The 21,031-nt window shown below is 37.4% G+C and overlaps 1 protein-coding gene across 1 annotated transcript in view; it reads left to right on the top strand.

Moving 5' to 3' along the window:
- det1 (DET1 partner of COP1 E3 ubiquitin ligase) overlaps positions 1-21,031 on the top strand; it is a 49,812-nt gene that overhangs the window by 17,101 nt on the left and 11,680 nt on the right. Inside the window, exons 2-5 of the mRNA XM_062036163.1 lie at positions 10,005-10,341; positions 10,501-10,767; positions 10,854-11,066; positions 19,624-19,847. Coding sequence (XP_061892147.1) covers positions 10,093-10,341; positions 10,501-10,767; positions 10,854-11,066; positions 19,624-19,847 — 953 coding nt within the window. The 5' untranslated portion in view covers positions 10,005-10,092. The remainder of the gene's footprint in view (positions 1-10,004; positions 10,342-10,500; positions 10,768-10,853; positions 11,067-19,623; positions 19,848-21,031) is intronic.

The raw sequence follows: 21,031 nt of genomic DNA, 5'->3' as shown, positions 1-21,031 counted from the left end.
ACCTAATAAAACAAAAAGCTCCTTGATAAGTTTCCCAGGAATTGGGTCAAGTAAACATGTTGTTTGTTTTGTCCCATTTACACATTTTAACAATTCCTCCAATGTTATTTCATCAAAGAGAGAGAAACTATTTTGGAGGGCAATGTCCGTCGTATATACAGTCATATTTGTGTTAATAGAACCCAGTTGTGGCTGGGATGCATTGTCTTTAATCTCTTTTCTGATGAGTTCAATTTTCTTATTAAAGAAATTCATAAAGTCATCTGCTGAGTGGGTGGAGCTACTGGGAGGAGTCCCTTGTTGGGTTAGCGATGCTACTGTACTAAACAAAAATTTAGGATCATTTTTGTTGAGGTGGATGAGATTTGAGTAATATTTAGCTTTAGCTGAGGTAAGCATGCGTTTATAAGTTATTAAACTATCACTCCATGCTTGATGGAAAACCTCAAGTTTAGTCGCACGCCATTTGCGTTCCAGCTTTCTACGTGATAATTTATGGGCTTTAGTTTCTTCTGTAAACCATGGGGTACGCCTTTTAGGGGCCCTTTTTAGCTTTAGCGGTGCTACAATATCAATGGTGTCGCGCAGGGCGTCGTTAAAGTTGTTAGTGAGGTTATCAATAGAGCCCACATAATTTGGGAATGATGCCATTACTGAAGGCAGTAGGTCAGTAAGAGTCGACGTTGTGGCAGCATTAATGTTGCGGCTGCTATAGTAGTTATTATTATTATTATTAGTTTGTTGACAATGAGTCAGAACTTCGAATTTTATAAGGTAATGATCGGACATTACTTTAGTGTACGGGAGTATCGTAACTTTAGAGGTGGTGACACCCCTGACAAGCACTAGATCTATCGTATTACCTCTTGCGATGCGTGGGTTCATTTATTATTTGTGTAAGACCACAGCTATCAATTATAGTCTGGAGCGCCACGCACTGAGGGTCCGATGGGGTATTCATATGGATGTTAAAGTCCCCCATTATGATTATATTGTCGGCGTGCGTCACTAGATCAGCAACGAACTCTGAAAATTCATTGATAAAGTCCGAATAGGGCCCAGGGGGGCGGTAGATGACAGCCAGGTGGAGAGGCAGCGGTGTGACAAACCTCATAGTGAGCACCTCAAACGAGTTATATTTATTATTTAGGTCCGAGGTAAGGCTAAAGTTTTTGTTGTATATTAGTGCAACACCCCCACCCCTTTTAATGGGGCGGGCAATATGCGTTCCCGCATAGCCAGGAGGAGACGCCTCACCCAGCGCAAAAAATTCGTCTGGTTTGAGCCAGGTCTCGGCTAGACCAACGACATCAAGATTGTTGTCTCTGATGACTTCATTAACTAATAACGTTTTGGAAGACAATGACCTTATGTTTAAAAAGCCCATATTATAGGTAGTGGGCTGTTTTGAGGAGTTTTTGTTGAAAGTATCCGTAGTAGCAATATTAATAATGTTACGTTTATTATGCATAGTGCACTTTAAATAATTTCGACCATATCTAGGAATTGATATGACAGGAATTTTTAGATTGTTTGCCACCTCAGTAAAATGCATGTCCACCTCTGACGCAGAAAGAACATTATGTGAGTTGTATATTATTCTAGAAGAATTGCTATGTGTGCAGGGATTATCCAGCCTGGCGCTGGCTAGTTCTAGCTTAACAGACTCCTTATTAGCGCTTCTTTGTGGATTAGCATTTAGCTTTTTCGTTAGCCCCGCTAACAACAAAGCATATAGCTTTGTTGTTAGCCCCGCCCGACACCCCCGCTTCTGCTTCCGAGCGCATCGCTTACGTCTCTTTCGCTGACCGTCTCCGCTGGAAGTCGACGCCGCTGCTTCAAAGGCCACTGCTGGATGTAGCTCGCGAAGAATTCCCAAGCTAGCGAGCAGGTCCATCGTACACGCATCTATCAGCCCAAAATGGCCCGATCTCTCCACATCCAGAATCGTAAGTCGGTCGTAAGTGATCACGGAGTGAACACGCTGTGAGCCAGCCATGAAATTGACTGAATTGAGGGGTATTTTTGCCAAATCAGTCCACACTTCCAGGAGCGCTCGCACGAAGCCGCTGCTCTGAAGCGCAGCCATCTTGGTGATCTGATTCAAAAGGATTCTCTATTCATTCAATACATAGGATTTCAGCAGGATCTACCCCAGTCTGCTGACATGCAAGCAGAGTAGTAGATTTTTGTAAAAAGCTTTTATAATTGTAAAGGACAATGTTTTATCAACTGATTGCAATAATGTAAATTTGTTTTAACTATTAAATGAACCAAAAATATGACTTATTTTATCTTTGTGAAAATATTGGACACAGTGTGTTGTCAAGCTTATGAGATGCGATGCAAGTGTAAGCCACTGTGACACTATTGTTCTTTTTTTAAATTTTTTTATAAATGTCTAATGATAAAGTCAATGAGGGATTTTTAATCACTGCTATGTTGAAATTGTAACTAATATTGATACTGTTGTTGATAATATTAATTTTTATTTCACTACTTTTGTTTTTTTCTGTGTCGTGTTTGTGTCTCCTCTCAATTGCTCTGTTTGCTGCAGTTCTGAGTGTTGCTGGATTGGGTTTGGTTTTGGAATTGGATTGAATTGTTATGGTATTGCTGTGTATTGTTTTGTTGGATTGATTAATTAAAAAAAAAAAAAAGTCAATAAATAAATACATTTAAAAAAAATCGATTTTTTTAAAAATGAGAATCGATTCTGAATCGCACAACGTGAGAATCGCGATTCGAATTAGAATCGATTTTTTCCCACACCCCTAGTATTTACAATCTGAACCCAAAACGTATCCTGATAATGTGCTTGCAAGCTTATCGCTCTGTGGAGCATTGCACAATTTGATAAGGTCATTACTTGCGCGCCTGTATTATATTATATTTCTGCTAAGTGTTGGGGGATCTGCTTGATGCAGCTCCCTTGCTTGTCTGCAGTTGAGTTTACCTGATTGTATTAAGTTTGGAGCAGAGTGTTGTTACAGCCCCTTTCTGTCAAAACCCATGTATCCAGACTGTCACCAGGAATTGCTGATGTTGCACCACCAGAGAAATTCTAAAAATTCACCAAATGACAATTTTATCATGGGTGCAACTCTAGTCTTGATTTACTTAACTTGCAAGCAAAATATGTTATATCTGGAATAATTTTAATTTTAGCTGTCAACAAATGGAATTTGTAAATTGTTTACTAATCGATTGTATAATCGCCCATGTCCGAAGTGCGATGCATCTAAAAATAAATTATTTCCCCCACTTCTAATTTTGAGTATGAAAAATCTAATTTTTTATTAAAAAAATAATTATTAATTAGTTTAACAACATGACAGGAATTAAATGTGAATACACTCTTAGTGATGCTTTTAATTTGATCAAATGACTGTCCAGCATGGAAACGTGCATGTTGCATTTCAATAATATAAGTAGATGTGGTACTACTAATCTGGAGTAGGCAGGTGCATTAGACAAATGATCTCTCAGCTAAGATGATATGTCAAGTACCTGATGATATGGAACACCGAGACCATGGTCCATGCATCCATTTATTTTTTATATCGCTTATCCTCACTAGCATCGCAGGTAAAGTGGAACTTATCCCAGCTGACTTCTGGCAAGAGACAGGTTATACCTTAGATTGGTCACCATCCCACCACAGGAACGTCTAGACAATCATTCACACTCATGTTCATACCTATTGACACTTTAGAGCAGGGGTGCCCACAATTTTTGAGCAGGAAAACTATTTTTCATATGACCAATGATGTCGTATGAGGTGATCTACCTCATATATATATGCCCTTAAATCCACAATTTGTCTGTGTATTCCTTTTTCACAATTCTCTCCCAAAAATCCCTTATTCTTGGCCACTGCACTGTAAGAACGTAGCCTTTGAGCGATCACCTGCTGCCTTCGTCTTCTATTGACAATCACAGGAACATAAGTGGCTGCAATTGTTATCACAGCTCCAAAACTACGGAATCACAAAGTGTCCATCTTCCTCAAAGTGGAGTCTTGCAGGACGAGTTTTTACGAGAGTTACGGCTCATGACGCAAAACAAATTTATCATATTTTTGTGGTGTGATTATATAACGTACCTGTGTTTAGAGACTCTACTTCTATAGCTCAATGTCCCCGACGAAAAGCGAGCAGTAGCGAGCAAGACGTCCAGTTGGAGTTTCGCTCCCTAAAAGCCGCCAGTGTTCTTTTAATATTTGCACATATTGTATATCTGGGATGTATTAAATGTATGTCCACATCGCAGATATGCTGACTTCGCTCCAGACAATCGCGTGCGTCTTGTTTACATCCGGTTTCGGCAGTGTTGTTCTGGTGGTCAAAGTATTTTTTTCGGTGCATTACGAGTTAATAGAGCATGCATAATAGGCTACATATATATCCATTCATACTGTAACGATCTGCTGGTGATAATGTTTTATGTTCGTGGGGTTTTGATTTGATCAAACACACCGTCCGTGCCTGAATGAGGAAGTATTACGTGTCCGGGGAAGCACGGACGCAAAACTGTTTGCATGGAGGTAAAACCTGTTGGAATTGAGTCAATTGTTATCACATGATTGGCAGTAAAAGCTAAAAAAAATAGCGTCAGACCTTGTGTGACATCTTCTGGAGGCTACAATACATTGTATTACTTAATTTTTTTCACGCTAAAAAAAATTTTTTTTAAGGTGTGGCGGCCATGAATTTACAGTGGCGATGCCCCACATTCAGTTACATTAAGGGGAAACCCTGAATAAGATTGCAAGCACCTTCATTAAAGGCCTACTGAAACCCACTACTACCGATACTGATAGTTTATATATCAATGATGAAATCTTAACATTGCAACACATGCCAATACGGCCGGGTTAACTTATAAAGTGCAATTTTAAATATCTCGCGAAACTTCTGGTTGAAAACGTCTATGTATGATGACGTATGCGCGTGATGTCAATGGTTGAAACGAAAGTATTCGGACACCATTGTATCCAATACAAACAGCTCTGTTTTCATCGCAAAATTCCACAGTATTCTGGACATCTGTGTTGGTGAATCTTTTGCAATTTGTTTAATGAACAATGAAGACTGCAAAGAAGAAAGCTGTAGGTGGGATCGGTGTATTAGCGGCTGGCTGCAGGAACACAGCCAGGAGGACTTTGACTTGGATAGCAGACGCGCTATCCGACGCTAGCCGCCGACCGCATCGATGATCGGGTGAAGTCCTTCGTCGCTCCGTCGATCGCTGGAACGCAGGTGAGCACGGGTGTTGATGAGCTGATGAGGGCTGGCTGGCGTAGGTGGATAGCTAATGTTTTTAACATAGCTCTGTGAGGTCCCGTAGCTAAGTTAGCTTCAATGGCGTCGTTAGCAACAGCATTGTTAAGCTTCGCCAGGCTGGAAAGCATTAACCGTGTAGTTACAGGTCCATGGTTTAATAGTATTGTTGATTTTCTGTCTATCCTTCCAGTCAGGGGTTTATTTGTTTTGTTTCTATCTGCAGTTAAGCCCGATGCTATCGCGTTAGCTCCGTAGCTAAAGTGCTTCGCCGATATATTGTCGTGGAGATAAAAGTCACTGTGAATGTCCATTTCGCATTCTCGACTCATTTTCAAGAGGATATAGTATCCGAGGTGGTTTAAAATACAAATCCGTGATCCACAATAGAAAAAGGAGAAAGTGTGGAATCCAATGAGCCCTTGTACATAAGTTACGGTCAGAGCGAAAAAAGATACGCCCTGCACTGCACTCTAGTCCTTCAATCTCACGTTGCTCATCCACAAATCTTTCATCCTCGCTCAAATTAATGGGGTAATCGTTGCTTTCTCGGTCCGAATCGCTCTCGCTGCTGGTGTAAACAATGGGGAAATGTGAGGAGCCCTTCAACCTGCGACGTTACGCTACTTCCGGTAAAGGCAAGGCTTTTTTTATCAGCGACCAAAAGTTGCGAACTTTATCGTCCATGTTCTCTACTAAATCCTTTCAGCAAAAATATGGCAATATCGCGAAATGATCAAGTATGACACATAGAATGGATCTGCTATCCCCGTTTAAATAAAAACATTTCATTTCAGTAGGCCTTTAAGCCTCGCATTTAGCTGCATGGTCATGGCTTGTCGCAGCTCTGACTTTAGTACTGTCTTTTACACAGGAAACACTGTTGCACTTCCATGCAAGTTAGTTGCATTTCTGACAGCTCTCCTTCTGAGTCATTCTGAATTTCAGCTGCTCTTTTAAGCTCAAGTTTGTCATTACCAAACATTTTGCTGCAATTTTGGTAGTGCTTCACACTATTTCGCCTCAGTATATCCTCAATGCTGCCTCCTTCATCCAGTCTGGATGGGTCTAACGGTCTGACCTATTGGGTAACTGGTGGATTGTCTGAAATTGTGGTAGGTTATTACCTATCACGGAATAGACATCAGAACTTCACTCACAACTCTTCTTTTGTATCTGTCTGAGAGTGGCAACCCTTCCTCCAGTCTGTTTGAGGAGTACAGATTATCATCACCCGACCGTACTTTATACATAAGCACAAATATATATATACAACTAGGTTCAAACATCTAAATGCCTTTCAGCTAGCTCAGCCGTTCATCTCGTGCCATTTAAGCCCAGGGCGATCTGTACATCTTCTTGGTAACTGAAGCCCCGTTACCCTTGGCTCGGGTCTCCTACACTGACACATCCTGTCAATTCAGGCGCAGCTATCTAATAGTGCAACACTACAACTAACTATACTTTAAAGTTGAGATATATACAGGGAACTATTAGGTAGTTTTTGGGACACTAAAGTACACTACAAATTACAGTTTAGTATTACAACTTACTGTTAGTAAATAAACTACAGCTACAACTAGAAAATAAAATTTCTGTAGAAATTGGGTGTGAATGCCTTAATTCCATCCATCCATCCATCCATTTTTTACCGCTTGTTCCTTAGCTAAATTGAAATGCAGAAGTAATGTTAAAATATTGTAAGAATATGTTTGAGCGTACAGTAGGAATGGTTTAAATATTGTAAGAATATGTTTGAGCGTACAGTAGGAATGGTTTAAATATTGAAGAATGCTAGTTGAAGTGCCAGTGGAATATAGGATAGAAACAGTTTGACTGTGAAATGGTTTGAATATAGAAATACTGTGATTGTAGGAATGATTTGAATGTTGAATATCAGAAACTGTACTGACACATAGTATAGAAATGATAAATGTATGTTGTAATATTAAACTATATAACTGGCTTCAAGTTTAGCTAGGATGATAGAGTTCACATACTAATTTTAGCCCTCCTTGTTCCATCGATGCTTTGGGGGAGGGGGGGATTTGAACCTGGATCTGCTGCTTGGAGGTAAAAATTTCTAGCCACTCAACTAAATGGCCGAGCTGTTATACCCATCTTCAGCGGTGCGTAGCTGCTTCCAAGTCACTAATTCAGGGCTATTCAACTACATTATGAAGAGAGCCCCAGTTTCAAGACCCAGGGGAGGATGTTTCGTCAGAAAGTGCCCACGCAGGTTATATTTCTTGGATGCTTTATTTAATTGCAAAGTAAATACTTCGCATTTCACATTGCATTTTCAATAAATTCATTATTCTGCACCGCTACTCATTTCCAGTGGGTGCAGCTAGTTAACAGTATAAAGAAAAAGAAGCTCTAGTTTTTGTTGGATTGATGTTCCTATTTTGAATTATTTTCCTTCCTTAGTTTTATTTATTTACACTTCTTTCTTCATTTAGGTTTGTAAGACTGAAGATATAAGCATAAAATAAACATAACAAAAATATAACGTCCATTATGTATTTTACATAAATAATGTCTATTGTGTATTTTACATAAATAAAATAGAAAGTTTAGTGTTAATATACACACACAATAAACTACAAATGTTGACACATATAGAAATTACACAATATTCAGACACCAAACATTGTATGTGATGTATCGCTTTAAGTGCCCTCTACTGATCAAATTTAACACTACATGTATTAAACAAGGTTTGATCGGTAATCTCAGACAAAATACATCACTGAGTCAGCAATTTCAATACAAAACAAACTAAACTATCTTTATGCACACATTATATCTACTGACAAAAGTTTGACCAAGTTTCGTGAGGAAGCTTACAGCTGGGATTTCTACCATTGTTGCTGCTTGTCTGGATCAATGTGTCCGACGCTTAAAAGGTCCGCCAGAAAACAACGACACGGGCACTTGCTTGGGGTAGAACATTGATACGTTGTTGTCCAGTCCTTGTTAAAAGTCTGACTTTTACAATGTATTTAGTTTTTTTTTCCAAGGTTGAATGGGTAGTCTTCTTCTACTTACCCTACTGCTGCTTCATTGTAAAATACATGCCTCGCTGTTGCCCCCTGCGCTGTGGCTGGAGTACTGCATACATGATCAACCCTAGTTTTAGGTTTCATCAAGCCTATTTGAGTGATGTTCGGCGGGCCAAATGAAAAACTTTGGCGGGCCGAATGTGGCCCATGGGCCGCCAGTTGAATAGGTCTGCACAAATCCTTGCCTCAATCGCAGCAAATTAACTATGTTTCTGACAAATTTCATTATCACTGGAGGATGAGAAATGGCTTAATATGCTACACTACACACCGGGGATATGTTAACCCCTAAGCAAGAGCTCTTGAAGGTAAAGAATAGTAAGCGGACAAATACAAATATCCATAGATCATCAAGTTAGCCAACACTACAGTGATTAAATTGATATTTTCACAAAATATTACAACATTGTTTTTTTGTTGTTTTTGTTATTGTTTACAAACTCAGGAAATAAGTCCCTGGACACAGGAGGACTTTAAGGGCAAAAACCAAAGGATTTAAATAAAAGCCAATAGTCGTTTTTGCTTTTGTTTAGTTTTTTTTTTCCAAAGTCTTTAATTTATTTTGCTCAAAATATTGTATGTCATTGAAGGGAATAAGGAAATAATTGAAATATTAAATGTACCGTAATTTCCGGACTATAAGCCGCTACTTTTTCCCCTCGTTCTGGTCCCTGCGGCTTATACAAGGGTGCGGCTTATTTACGGCCTGTTCTTCTCCGACACCGACGAAGAGGATTTCGGTGGTTTTAGTACGCAGGAGGAAGACGATGACACAATGATTAAAGACTGACTTTTCATATACCGGTAGGCTGGTTATTTTGATAACGTACAGGCGAGCACTTTGTATTACTTTGCACCGTTGTATTATTTGTACTCTGCACGAATGCTGTTCGCCATGTCAAAGATGTGAAAGTTTGATTGAAAGATTTATTGTTAATAAATGGGACGCTTTGCGTTCCCAAACAGTCATCTCTGTCCCGACAATCCCCTCCGTGGTAGCAGGAACCCCTATATACTACGGTAATTACACATCAAAACCCTGCGGCTTATAGTCGGGTGCGGCTTATATATGGAGCAATCTGTATTTTCCCCTAAATTTAGCTGGTGCGGCTTATAGTCAGGTGCGGCTTATAGTCCGGAAATTACGGTATATTTGTACACCACCAACCTGTGTTTTTGTATAATTATAATTGTGATCAAAAATGTAATCATTCAATGATCTTGACATTTTTAAGTATCAATATCAGAATATGACCAATACTGCCTTTGTAACTATTTGGGGGATAGGTTGATTGGCAACACTAAATTGGTCCTAGTGTGAAAATGTGAGTGTGAATGTTAGTCTATAAGTGTTGGCCCTGCGATGAGGTGGCGACTTGTTCAGGGTGCACCCTGCTTTTTGCTGGTTTAGGCTCCAGCACCCCCGCGACCCCGATAGGGACAAGCGATAGAGAATGGATGGATGGATGGTATATGGAGTTACATTCTTACCTCATGGATCCACCAAATTGTATCTGCTCCAGAGTGTTTATTTGTGGATTAAATGTCTTCCTAATACTTTTTGTTCTAATAACGGTATTTTTTAATAGCAATTTGCAAGTCTGCATGTGATGGGATTTGTTCTTATTCTCCATTCCTTTTGTTCCTAAACAAACAGGTAGCTGGGCAGGGATGTAGTCGTTCAGGCCCCCAGGCTCACCCCAAATCTACCTAATAAGCAGAGCTTCGAGTCAACAATCGCTGTGATGGATGAGGACACACCCACTCTCAAACCTCGACGGATCCAGAATCAGAATGTGGTTTATCGTCTTGAAATGCGTCGGATCTGCTCAGGCCATCCAGGAGCTCACTGGTACAGAGTACGCTGCTTCCACCAGAATCTGTTCCCAAACTTTACTGTGGTCAACGTGGAGAAGCCTCCCTGCTTCCTGAGGAAGTTTTCACCTGATGGTCGTTGCTTTATCGCCTTCTCATCTGACCAGACATCTCTAGAGGTAAATTATAATTTCTGTTTCAGTCCCGCCTTATTACTGTGATTGGCGAGTATTTACGGAACTGATAGTTGCTTCTGTTGAAAGTATGCTATTTTTGATACCCTGTTATCATAAGAACTGTGTATTCATTCAAAACTGAACTGATTTGTTTAAATACAGATTTATGAATACCAGGGCTGCCAAGCAGCTCAGGACCTGCTGAGAGGTCAAGAGGGTGAGACCCTTGCAACAGCCAACGACCAGCGCTCCCTCAACATTCGAGGTCGTCTTTTTGAACGTTTTTTCTCCTTACTCCATGTCACTAATGTGGCGTCCAATGGAGAGCACCTCAACCGGGAGTGTAGCCTCTTCACCGACGACTGCCGCTACGTCATCGTTGGCTCGGCCGTGTACGTCCCCGAGGAGCCACCACCATACTTCTTTGAGGTACGGCAGTATCAAACACACGACAAAATTGACACAGAAAACTAAAAAACTAATTAATTTCATACATATTGTTGTGGTTCAAATAGGTGTATCGCAACAATGAATCAGTGACTCCAAATCCTCGGTCTCCTTTGGAAGACTACTCTCTCCACGTTATCGATCTCCACACTGGCAGGCTGTGTGACACCAGGTCCTTCAAATGTGACAAGATCATCCTGTCCCACAACCAGGGACTCTACCTCTACAGAAACATCCTTGCTGTGTTATCCGTCCAGCAGCAAACCATACATGTCTTTCAGGTAGGGATGGGCACGGGATCCAGTATTTTTTTTTGGCACCGAAGGAAACTGGTCGATACTACCGTGCACCAATTCACATAAGATCCAGCTGTGCCATGTTTCGGTACCTGGGTCCAGTTGCATTAGAACTGGCGTGTGGCGAGTACTTGTTAGCACTTTAGAGGAAAACAGGTGATTTCTACATGCTCTTAGTAATCTTTTAACCCATACAATTTTCATGACAAAAACCCAACCATGCCTTATAAAAACACTCTAAAGTGTGGCTCCACTTTTCCAAAAGTAATGCCGATGCAGATTATACACTCTGCAATATTTGTGACGCAAAAATCAAGCCAAGTGGCGGGAATACTTACAATCTGAGTAAGCACCTGGTTAAACACAGGATTTTTCTTTTGCTGAAGAGTGCAGAATTTTTGGCAGCCAAGATATATGACCGGATACAACATATGCATTTGTAACCTTTAGCGACTCAGCTGCAGCCAGCAACACGGTTGAAGAGACTGTTAACATTTGGTGACAGCAATAGTGACAAGGCATCATCATCATCGCTACGGCATGGCTTGAGGGTCAAAAAGGAATTGTTCACGTTAATCGCCCGTTAAAAATATGTATATATACTGTATATATATATATACCGTAATTTCCGGACTATAAGCCGCACCTGACTATAAGCCGCACCAGCTAAATTTAGGGGAAAATACAGATTGCTCCATATATAAGCCGCACCCGACTATAAGCCGCAGGGTTTTGATGTGTAATTAGCGTAGTATATAGGGGTTCCTGCTACCACGGAGGGGATTGTCGGGACAGAGATGACTGTTTGGGAACGCAAAGCGTCCCATTTATTAACAATAAATCTTTCAATCATTCAATCAAACTTTCACATCTTTGACATGGCGAACAGCATTCGTGCAGAGTACAAATAATACAACGGTGCAAAGTAAAACGAAGTGCTCGCATGTACGTTATCAAAATAACCAGCCTACCGGTATATGAAAAGTCAGTCTTTAATCATTGTGTCATCGTCTTCCTCCTGCGTACTAAAACCACCCAAATCCTCTTCGTCGGTGTCGGAGAAGAACAGGCCGTAAATAAGCCGCACCCTTGTATAAGCCGCAGGGACCAGAACGAGGGGAAAAAGTAGCGGCTTATAGTCCGGAAATTACGGTATATATATATATATATATATATATATATATATAAATAAAAGTTAATCTGAGGCTGAGTTGACTTGAAACTGTTTAATGTTGCACTTTTATATGTAGAAGAAAAGTTTTGTCATTTTATTTATTCTGAGCTACAACTTGAGGCAGTTTAATGTTGATTAATGTGAACCCCGATTTAAACAAGTTGAAAAACTTATTGGGGTGTTACCATTTAGTGGTCAATTGTACGGAATATGTACTGTACTGTGCAATCTACTAATAAAAGTCTCAATCAATCATTAAAAAAAAGCACTTTATATGTAGAAAAGTTTTGTTAAGAAACCATTCTGAGCCTTATCTTATTTAATTTTTATTTTAAATATGTTGACCACATTAACCCTGGCCATTGGCGTTGTTAGGCCTATTTTAGGGGAGCTCAAGCCCCCCTAAAATGTTCTTAAGCCCCCCTAAATAATTTGGTGTTAAAAAGAAATAAATGTAAAAAAAAAATGTTTTTTTTGTTTTGTTTGTTTTTTTACAAATACATGCCGACATATTCATTATAAAATGGCCCGAATATGAGTTTAAATAAATAATCATATAACCTGTCATTATTCACTCAGTTTCCCCTCACTTCATAGCGTAAGGTAGAGAGCCCCTTTAGTGCGTCGGTATCCAATCCATTCCACTTGTTCATACTGAAAATGCCCACATCACTCAAAATCCAGTCCGCATTTTCTATTCGACCTTGCTTGCGGTCCTGCAGGTGTACGAATCACATTAGCACACAGCACTGCAGAACAAGAACCTTGTGTCTGCAATTGTAAATAATTTAGTTTTTAAGTTTTGTGTTTCTTGTAGAATCTATATAAAGTAATATACATTAGCCTATTGTTAAAATAATGAAAAAAACATAATTAAATATATTTGTTTTATTGTATTGTTACATTAATAGCTGTTGTATTATTATAGGATGGCTTGTTAAACATTTCATAGGATTTTCAGAGGGTGGAAAAACCAAGACATTTAATATAAAATGTAAAATGAATAAATACATAAAAAGAAAAAGAAAAAAAATGGTTAAAAGCCATCGTCCCGGGGAGCATTTAATTTCGTGCCGTGCATTTTTTTTACCGTCCCCGGGACGACGGGACTACGTTAATCTCAAGCCCTGGAAGTTACATTTTATTGTTTGCATTATTTGTTTCAGCATTGCACTTTGAAGATGGTCCCTCAGATTTTTGACAGCTTTGGCTCTTTTTCAGATCAGGACTCTAAGTCTTTCTTATTTACAGTATATATAAAAGTTTCTCATTTCTATTCAGACTTCCATATATATTTAATTTCCTTAACGGCTTGCCATACTATATATACATATATATAAATATATTATATACAAGCCAAATTATCCCGATCAAGGTATTACTTTAATTCAAGTAATTAAGTAATATTTCCAGGGCTTGAATTTACAACCATTTTAGTCACATATGTGCCCAAAATGTAATCTGTGCAACTTCAAAATATTTGGGAACAAACAATTATTGTATTGTGAGCTAAAGTGGTGGCATTAGCCTCTATGTTGTGAATGAATAACATAGAGGCTAATGCCATGACGTTCATTGTGTTTCAGTGTATTTTGAAGGATCATGCAAGTAATTGTTTCTTGTTGATGCTGTAAAAAAAATGTCACTGTGCAAACCCATGTTTGTTGTTGTACTGAACACAGATTGAAAATAAACCCACTGAAATAATAATAATAATAACAATGATTAATTTCTAAGTTTTTGTTAGCCGTTTGTGAAGTTTTGTGCTCGTGCGCTACGTTCGCTCGCATCCTGTGCATCTCCTGGGGGCTAAGCCCCCCCTGTCCTTAAAAGCTAGTGACGCCCCTGACCCTGGCAATGGACCCTGTGTGTATATGTATGTTATGCCATTGTTTACAAATTTGGTAAATAAATAACCAAAAAATTTATATTTTGTTGTTTTCTTACTGTACCGAAAACGAACTGAACCGTGACCTATAAACCGAGGTACGTACCGAACCGAAATTTTTGTGTACCGTTACACCCCTAATATATATAGATGTGTGTATATATATATCTATATACAAACCCCGTTTCCATATGAGTTGGGAAATTGTGTTAGATGTAAATATAAACGGAATACAATGATTTGCAAATCATTTTCAACCCATATTCAATTGAATGCACTACAAAGACAAGATATTTGATGTTCAAACTCATAAACTTTATTTTTTTTTTGCAAATAATAATTAACTTAGAATTTCATGGCTGCAACACGTGCCAAAGTAGTTGGGAAATGGCATGTTCACCACTGTGTTACATGGCCTTTCCTTTTAACAACACTCAGTAAACGTTTGAGAACTGAGGAGACACATTTTTTAAGCTTCTCAGGTGGAATTCTTTCCAATTCTTGCTTGATGTACAGCTTAAGTTGTTCAACAGTCCGGGGGTCTCCGTTGTGGTATTTTAGGCTTCATAATGCGCCACACATTTTCAATGGGAGACAGGTCTGGACTACAGGCAGGCCAGTCTAGTACCCGCACTCTTTTACTATGAAGCCACGTTGATGTAACTCGTGGCTTGGCATTGTCTTGCTGAAATAAGCAGGGGCGTCCATGATAACGTTGCTTGGATGGCAACATATGTTGCTCCAAAACCTGTATGTACCTTTCAGCATTAATGGCGCCTTCACAGATGTGTAAGTTACCCATGCCTTGGGCACTAATACACCCCCATACCATCACAGATGCTGGCTTTTCAACTTTGCGCCTATAACAATCCGGATGGTTCTTTTCCTCTTTGGTCCGGAGGACACGACGTCCACAGTTTCCAAAAACAATTTGAAATGTGGACTCGTCAGACCACAGAACACTTTTCCACTTTGTATCAGTCCATCTTAGATGAGCTCAGGCCCAGCGAAGCCGGCGGCGTTTCTGGGTGTTGTTGATAAACGGTTTTCGCCTTGCATAGGAGAGTTTTAACTTGCACTTACAGATGTAGCGACCAACTGTAGTTACTGACAGTGGGTTTCTGAAGTGTTCCTGAGCCCATGTGGTGATACCCTTTACACACTGATGTCGCTTGTTGATGCAGTACAGCCTGAGGGATCGAAGGTCACGGGCTTAGCTGCTTACGTGCAGTGATTTCTCCAGATTCTCTGAACCCTTTGATGATATTACGGACCGTAGATGGTGACATCCCTAAATTCCTTGCAATAGCTGGTTGAGAAAGGTTTTTCTTAAACTGTTCAACAATTTGCTCACGCATATGTTGACAAAGTGGTGACCCTCGCCCCATCCTTGTTTGTGAATGACTGAGCATTTCATGGAATCTACTCTTATACCCAATAATGGCACCCACCCAATTTGCCTGTTCACCTTTGGGATGTTCCAAATAAGTGTTTGATGAGCATTCCTCAACTTTATCAGTATGTATTGCCTCCTTTCCCAACTTCTTTGTCACGTGTTGCTGTCATCAAATTCTAAAGTTAATGATTATTTGCAAAAAAAAGTTTATCAGTTTGAACATCAAATATGTAGTCTTTGTAGCATATTCAACTGAATATGGGTTGAAAATGATTTGCAAATCATTGTATTCCGTTTATATTTACATCTAACACAATTTCCCAACTCATATGGAAACAGGGTTTGTATATATGTGTATATTTATGTATGTATATATGTATATATAAATGTATGTCTATGTATATATATATATATATATATATATATATATATATATATATATATATATATATATATATATATATATATATATATATATATATATATATATATATATATATATGTATGTATGTATATATATGTGTGTGTGTATATATGTATGTGTATATATATATATATGTATGTGTATATACAGTATGTATATATGTGTGTGTGTATATATATATATATATATATGTATGTATATATATGTGTGTATGTATATATGTATATATATGTATGTGTATATATATATATATATATATATATTAGGGGTGTGGGAAAAAATCGATTCGAATTCGAATGGCGATTCTCACGTTGTGTGATTCAGAATCGATTCTCATTTTTAAAAAATCAATTTTTTTTTGGGAGGGGGGGGGGGTTCTTATTTAATTTTTTTTTTTTTTTTTTTTTTTTTTTTTTTTAAATTAATCAATCCAACAAAACAATACACAGCAATACCATAACAATGCAATCCAATTCCAAAACCAAACCCGACCCAGCAACACTCAGAACTGCAATAAGCAGAGCAATTGAGAGGAGACACAAACACGACACAGAACAAACCAAAAGTAGTGAAACAAAAATTAATATTATCAACAACAGTATTAATATTAGTTACAATTTCAACATAACAGTGATTAAAAATCCCTCATTGACAGTATCATTAGACATTTATAAAAATAAATAAAAAGTAACAATAGTGTCACAGTGGCTTACACTTGCATCGCATCTCATAAGCTTGACAACACACTGTGTCCAATATTTTCACAAAGATAAAATAAGTCATATTTTTGGTTCATTTAATGGTTAAAACAAATTTACATTATTGCAATCAGTTGATAAAACATTGTCCTTTACAACTATAAAAGATTTTTACAAAAATCTACTACTCTGCTTGCATGTCAGCAGACTGGGGTGGATCCTGCTGAAATTCTATGTATTGAATGAATAGAGAATTGTTTTGAATCGGGCAAAAATCGTTTTTTGAATCGAGAATCGTGTTGAATTGAAAAAAAAAATCGATTTTGAATCGAATCGTGACCCCAAGAATCGATATTGAATCGAATCGTGGGACACTCAAAGATTCACAGCCCTAATATATATATATATATATATATATATATATATATATATATATATATATATATATATATATATATATATATATATATATATATATATATATATATATATAATGTATATACATATATATATATATATAATGTATATACATATATATATATATATATATATATATATATATATATATATATATATATATATATATATATATATATATATATACATATATATATATATCTATATATATATGTGTATATATATATGTTCATATATATATATATATATATATATATATATATATATATATATATATATATATATATATATATATATATATATATATATGTGTATGTATACTGTATATATGTATGTATATATATATCTATATATATATATGTGTATATATATATATGTTCATATATATATATATATATGTGTATGTATACTGTATATATGTATATACTGTATATGTATGTATATATATACAGTGGGGCAAAAAAGTATTTAGTCAGCCACCCATTGACAATCAATGGGTGGCTGACTAAATACTTTTTTGCCCCACTGTATATATATGTGTATATATATGTATATATATATATATATATATATATATATATATACATATATATATATATATGTATGTGTGTATATATATATATATATATATATATGTATGTATATATTTATGTATGTATATATACAGTTGCAATCAAAAGTTTACATACACTTGTAAAGAACATAATGTCATGGCTGTCTTGAGTTTTCCAATCATTTCTACAACTCTTATTTTTTTGTGATAGAGTGTATGGAGCACATAATTGTTGGTCACAAAAAACCTTCATGAAGTTTAGTTCTTTTATGAATTTATTATGGGTCTACTGAAGATGTGACCAAATCTGCTTGGTCAAAAGTATACATACAGCAATGTTAATAGGATGGATAGGATAGGTCTTTATTGTCATTGCAACAAGTACAACGAAATTATGTCAAAAGCGTCCATCATTGAGGTGTCCTCGGGGATGTTTTCAGAACAGCCTGCTCTTGTTGCAGTGTCAAGGCCATTGGAGGGAGTCGAATCGTAGGTTAGAATTTTTGTTTTTCCGGGAGCAGACATTTCAATGGCGTGTCTGTTATATTCGTCCATGCTGGCCCTCAAATCCAAAGTTCCTGTTTTGCTGCCAATGGAACTGGTGCTTCACAGAGAGTAAATGGGACAATGAAAAAGGAGGATTACCTCCAAATTCTTCAAGACAACCTAAAATCATCAGCCCGGAGGTTGGGTCTTGGGCGCAGTTGGGTGTTCCAACAGGACAATGACCCCAAACACATGTCAAAAGTGGTAAAGGAATGGCTAAATCAGGTTAGAATTAAGATTTTAGAATGGCCTCCTCAAAGTCCTGACTTAAACGTGTGGACAATGCTGAAGAAACAAGTCCATGTGAGAAAACCAACAAATTTAGCTGAACTGCACCAATTTTGTCAAGAGGAGTGGTACAAAATTCAACCAGAAGCTTGTGGATGGCTACCAAAAGCGCCTTATTGCAGTGAAACTTGCCAAGGGACATGTAAGAAAATTTTAACATTACTGTATGTATACTTTTGACCCAGCAGATTTGGTCACATTTTCAGTAGACCCATAATAAATTCATAACTGTATATATTGACCACGGCTGCATGTGTGTGTGTGTGTGAGTGTGTGAGTGTGTGTGTGTGTGTGTATGTGGGTGTGCGTGCATGCGTGCGTGCGGAAAGCATTCACAGCGCTTCGCTTTTTTCACATCTTATGTTACAACCCTATTTCCTAATGGAATAAATTATTTGATGTCCTCAAAATTACCCTATAATGACAATGTTATATATATATATATATATATATATATATATATATATATATATATATATATAAAAGAGCAAATTTATTTAAACCAAAAAAAATTACACGTACATAAGTATTCACAGCCTTTGCCCAATACTTTCTTGATGCACCTTTGGCAGCAATTACAGCTTCAAGTCTTTCTGAATACGATGCCACACGCTTTGCACACCTACAGCATAGGGTCAAAATCTATTTATAAGAAATGACTTCACCACCACTTTCAGCATCATCATTTTATAGAGAATAATTATAGTTTACATGCAGAAAACAATGCAAAATACATATAAATGACAAATGAACACAACATCATCATGAGAAGAAAGGTAGAAGATGAGAGCCACCCGAGCTTTGAGCTCTTTCTTGAAAGCAATTTGTGTATCACAGTCTTTATCAAAGTGATGGCACTCACAACTTTCTTTGGTTCCATGGTGGTTTATTTTGCAGTCGTACTTAATAATATTTTTTTCAAAAGCAGAGGGACCGTCACTGATGCATAGGAAAACAAACCTGTTTGTTACATTCAATGTTTGGCTGTACAATAGCTGAGACAATGTATGAAAACCAATGTAACATTTAGGCAAAACTATTTTGCCCAAAACCGAAGCATTCAAGTGGGGAGTACACGAACCAGGTTACCACTGTAGAATTTAGAATCCAGGAAAATCTTCTTGAATAATTGTTGTTTATTTTTCATTTCTTTTACAGGTGACTCCAGACGGAACATTTTTGGATGTAAGGACCATTGGGCGGTTTTGTTATGAGGACGACCTCCTGACTCTATCAGCCGTTTACACAGAGGCTCAGGCTGAGGGCCAGCTGGGCTTCCCACGTCTCTACACGGACAAAACCATCAACTCTCTCAAGCACAGGCTTCTGGTGTACCTTTGGAGGAGAGCTGAGCAAGATGGCAGTGCTACTGCCAAGAGAAGGTATATGACTTCTGGATTTTCTACACCTTCATGAAGATTTATTTTCTGTGTGTTTTTTAGTCCCACTAATCTGACCTAAAGGATGTATCCTATATGGATATAATAAGTAATAAGTTAATCACTGTGCTATGCTAACTGTATAATAATATGCTAACAATAGATATATGTCCAAAGTCGTTCAAAATCCGTTCTGTATTCCTACCTTTACTACTTCCTTATGACTCAACTATTATTGAAATATTCAGAGCCAGTCAGATCATTGCATTCATAAAACATTTATTCATTGGAAATACCAAGTGTTAAGGAACATTGTGGTGTTCTGAAAATTCACACAAGAAAAAATGTTAAGTTAACCACTATTATAATAATTACATTGTACAAAAGACATTCTGTTCTTGTATATTGTTAACTCATTGTTGAGCAGCCTAAACATATTACTAGCATTACTCACAATCAAGTTCCACCTCAGATTAGTGCAACTTTTAAATTTAATTCCCCCCATTTTTGGTCTGTTTCCAAAATGGACAACTTTAAGGGTATTCAAATTTTTAGGTTTCACAGTATTTTTCATCATTATCACTCAGTGAGTAGATTACTCGCAGAAAAAAACACAGTGAGTTGTCAACAATAGTTGTCATCAAGCAGGGATAAGAATGTCTGTATAATGTACAAACATCGCAGTGATTGTTTTTTAAAAAAAAAATATTTTTGCTTTATTGACAGACAAAACAACAAAAAAACTTACCCAAAAAAAATCATAAAAAACATCCATCTAGCCATTTAATAACATTTTAATAAAAAAATATATATTAAAAATAATGAAATAAAAAAACAGTCCAATGTAGTAAAATACAATAAGAAATAAAATAACAGTAACCAAGAGGGAGATTACATTTCAGTGAAATTAAATTTAAAACAACACAGACGAGCAAGTCCTCAAGTTATTGCCGTGATAAAGTGAAAGAGGACAATGGGTCATCCATCCATCCATTTTCTACTGCTTGTCCCGATGAGGTGGCGACTTGTCCTGGGTGTACCCCGCCTTCCGCCCGAATGCAGCTGAGATAGGCTCCAGCGACAATGGTTCAGTCAGGTAGAAGAAATTATTACGTAAAGTGACATAGATATTATACAATGGCAAGTTGTAATATGACAATCCAGAATTCTCAGACCTGCCGTCATTA

The sequence above is a fragment of the Entelurus aequoreus genome, linkage group LG24, assembly GCF_033978785.1.
Source record: "Entelurus aequoreus isolate RoL-2023_Sb linkage group LG24, RoL_Eaeq_v1.1, whole genome shotgun sequence".
NCBI classification, from domain to species: domain Eukaryota; kingdom Metazoa; phylum Chordata; class Actinopteri; order Syngnathiformes; family Syngnathidae; genus Entelurus; species Entelurus aequoreus.
Note: the sequence above shows the minus strand (reverse complement) of the source record. Positions and strands in the feature narration are given on the sequence as shown.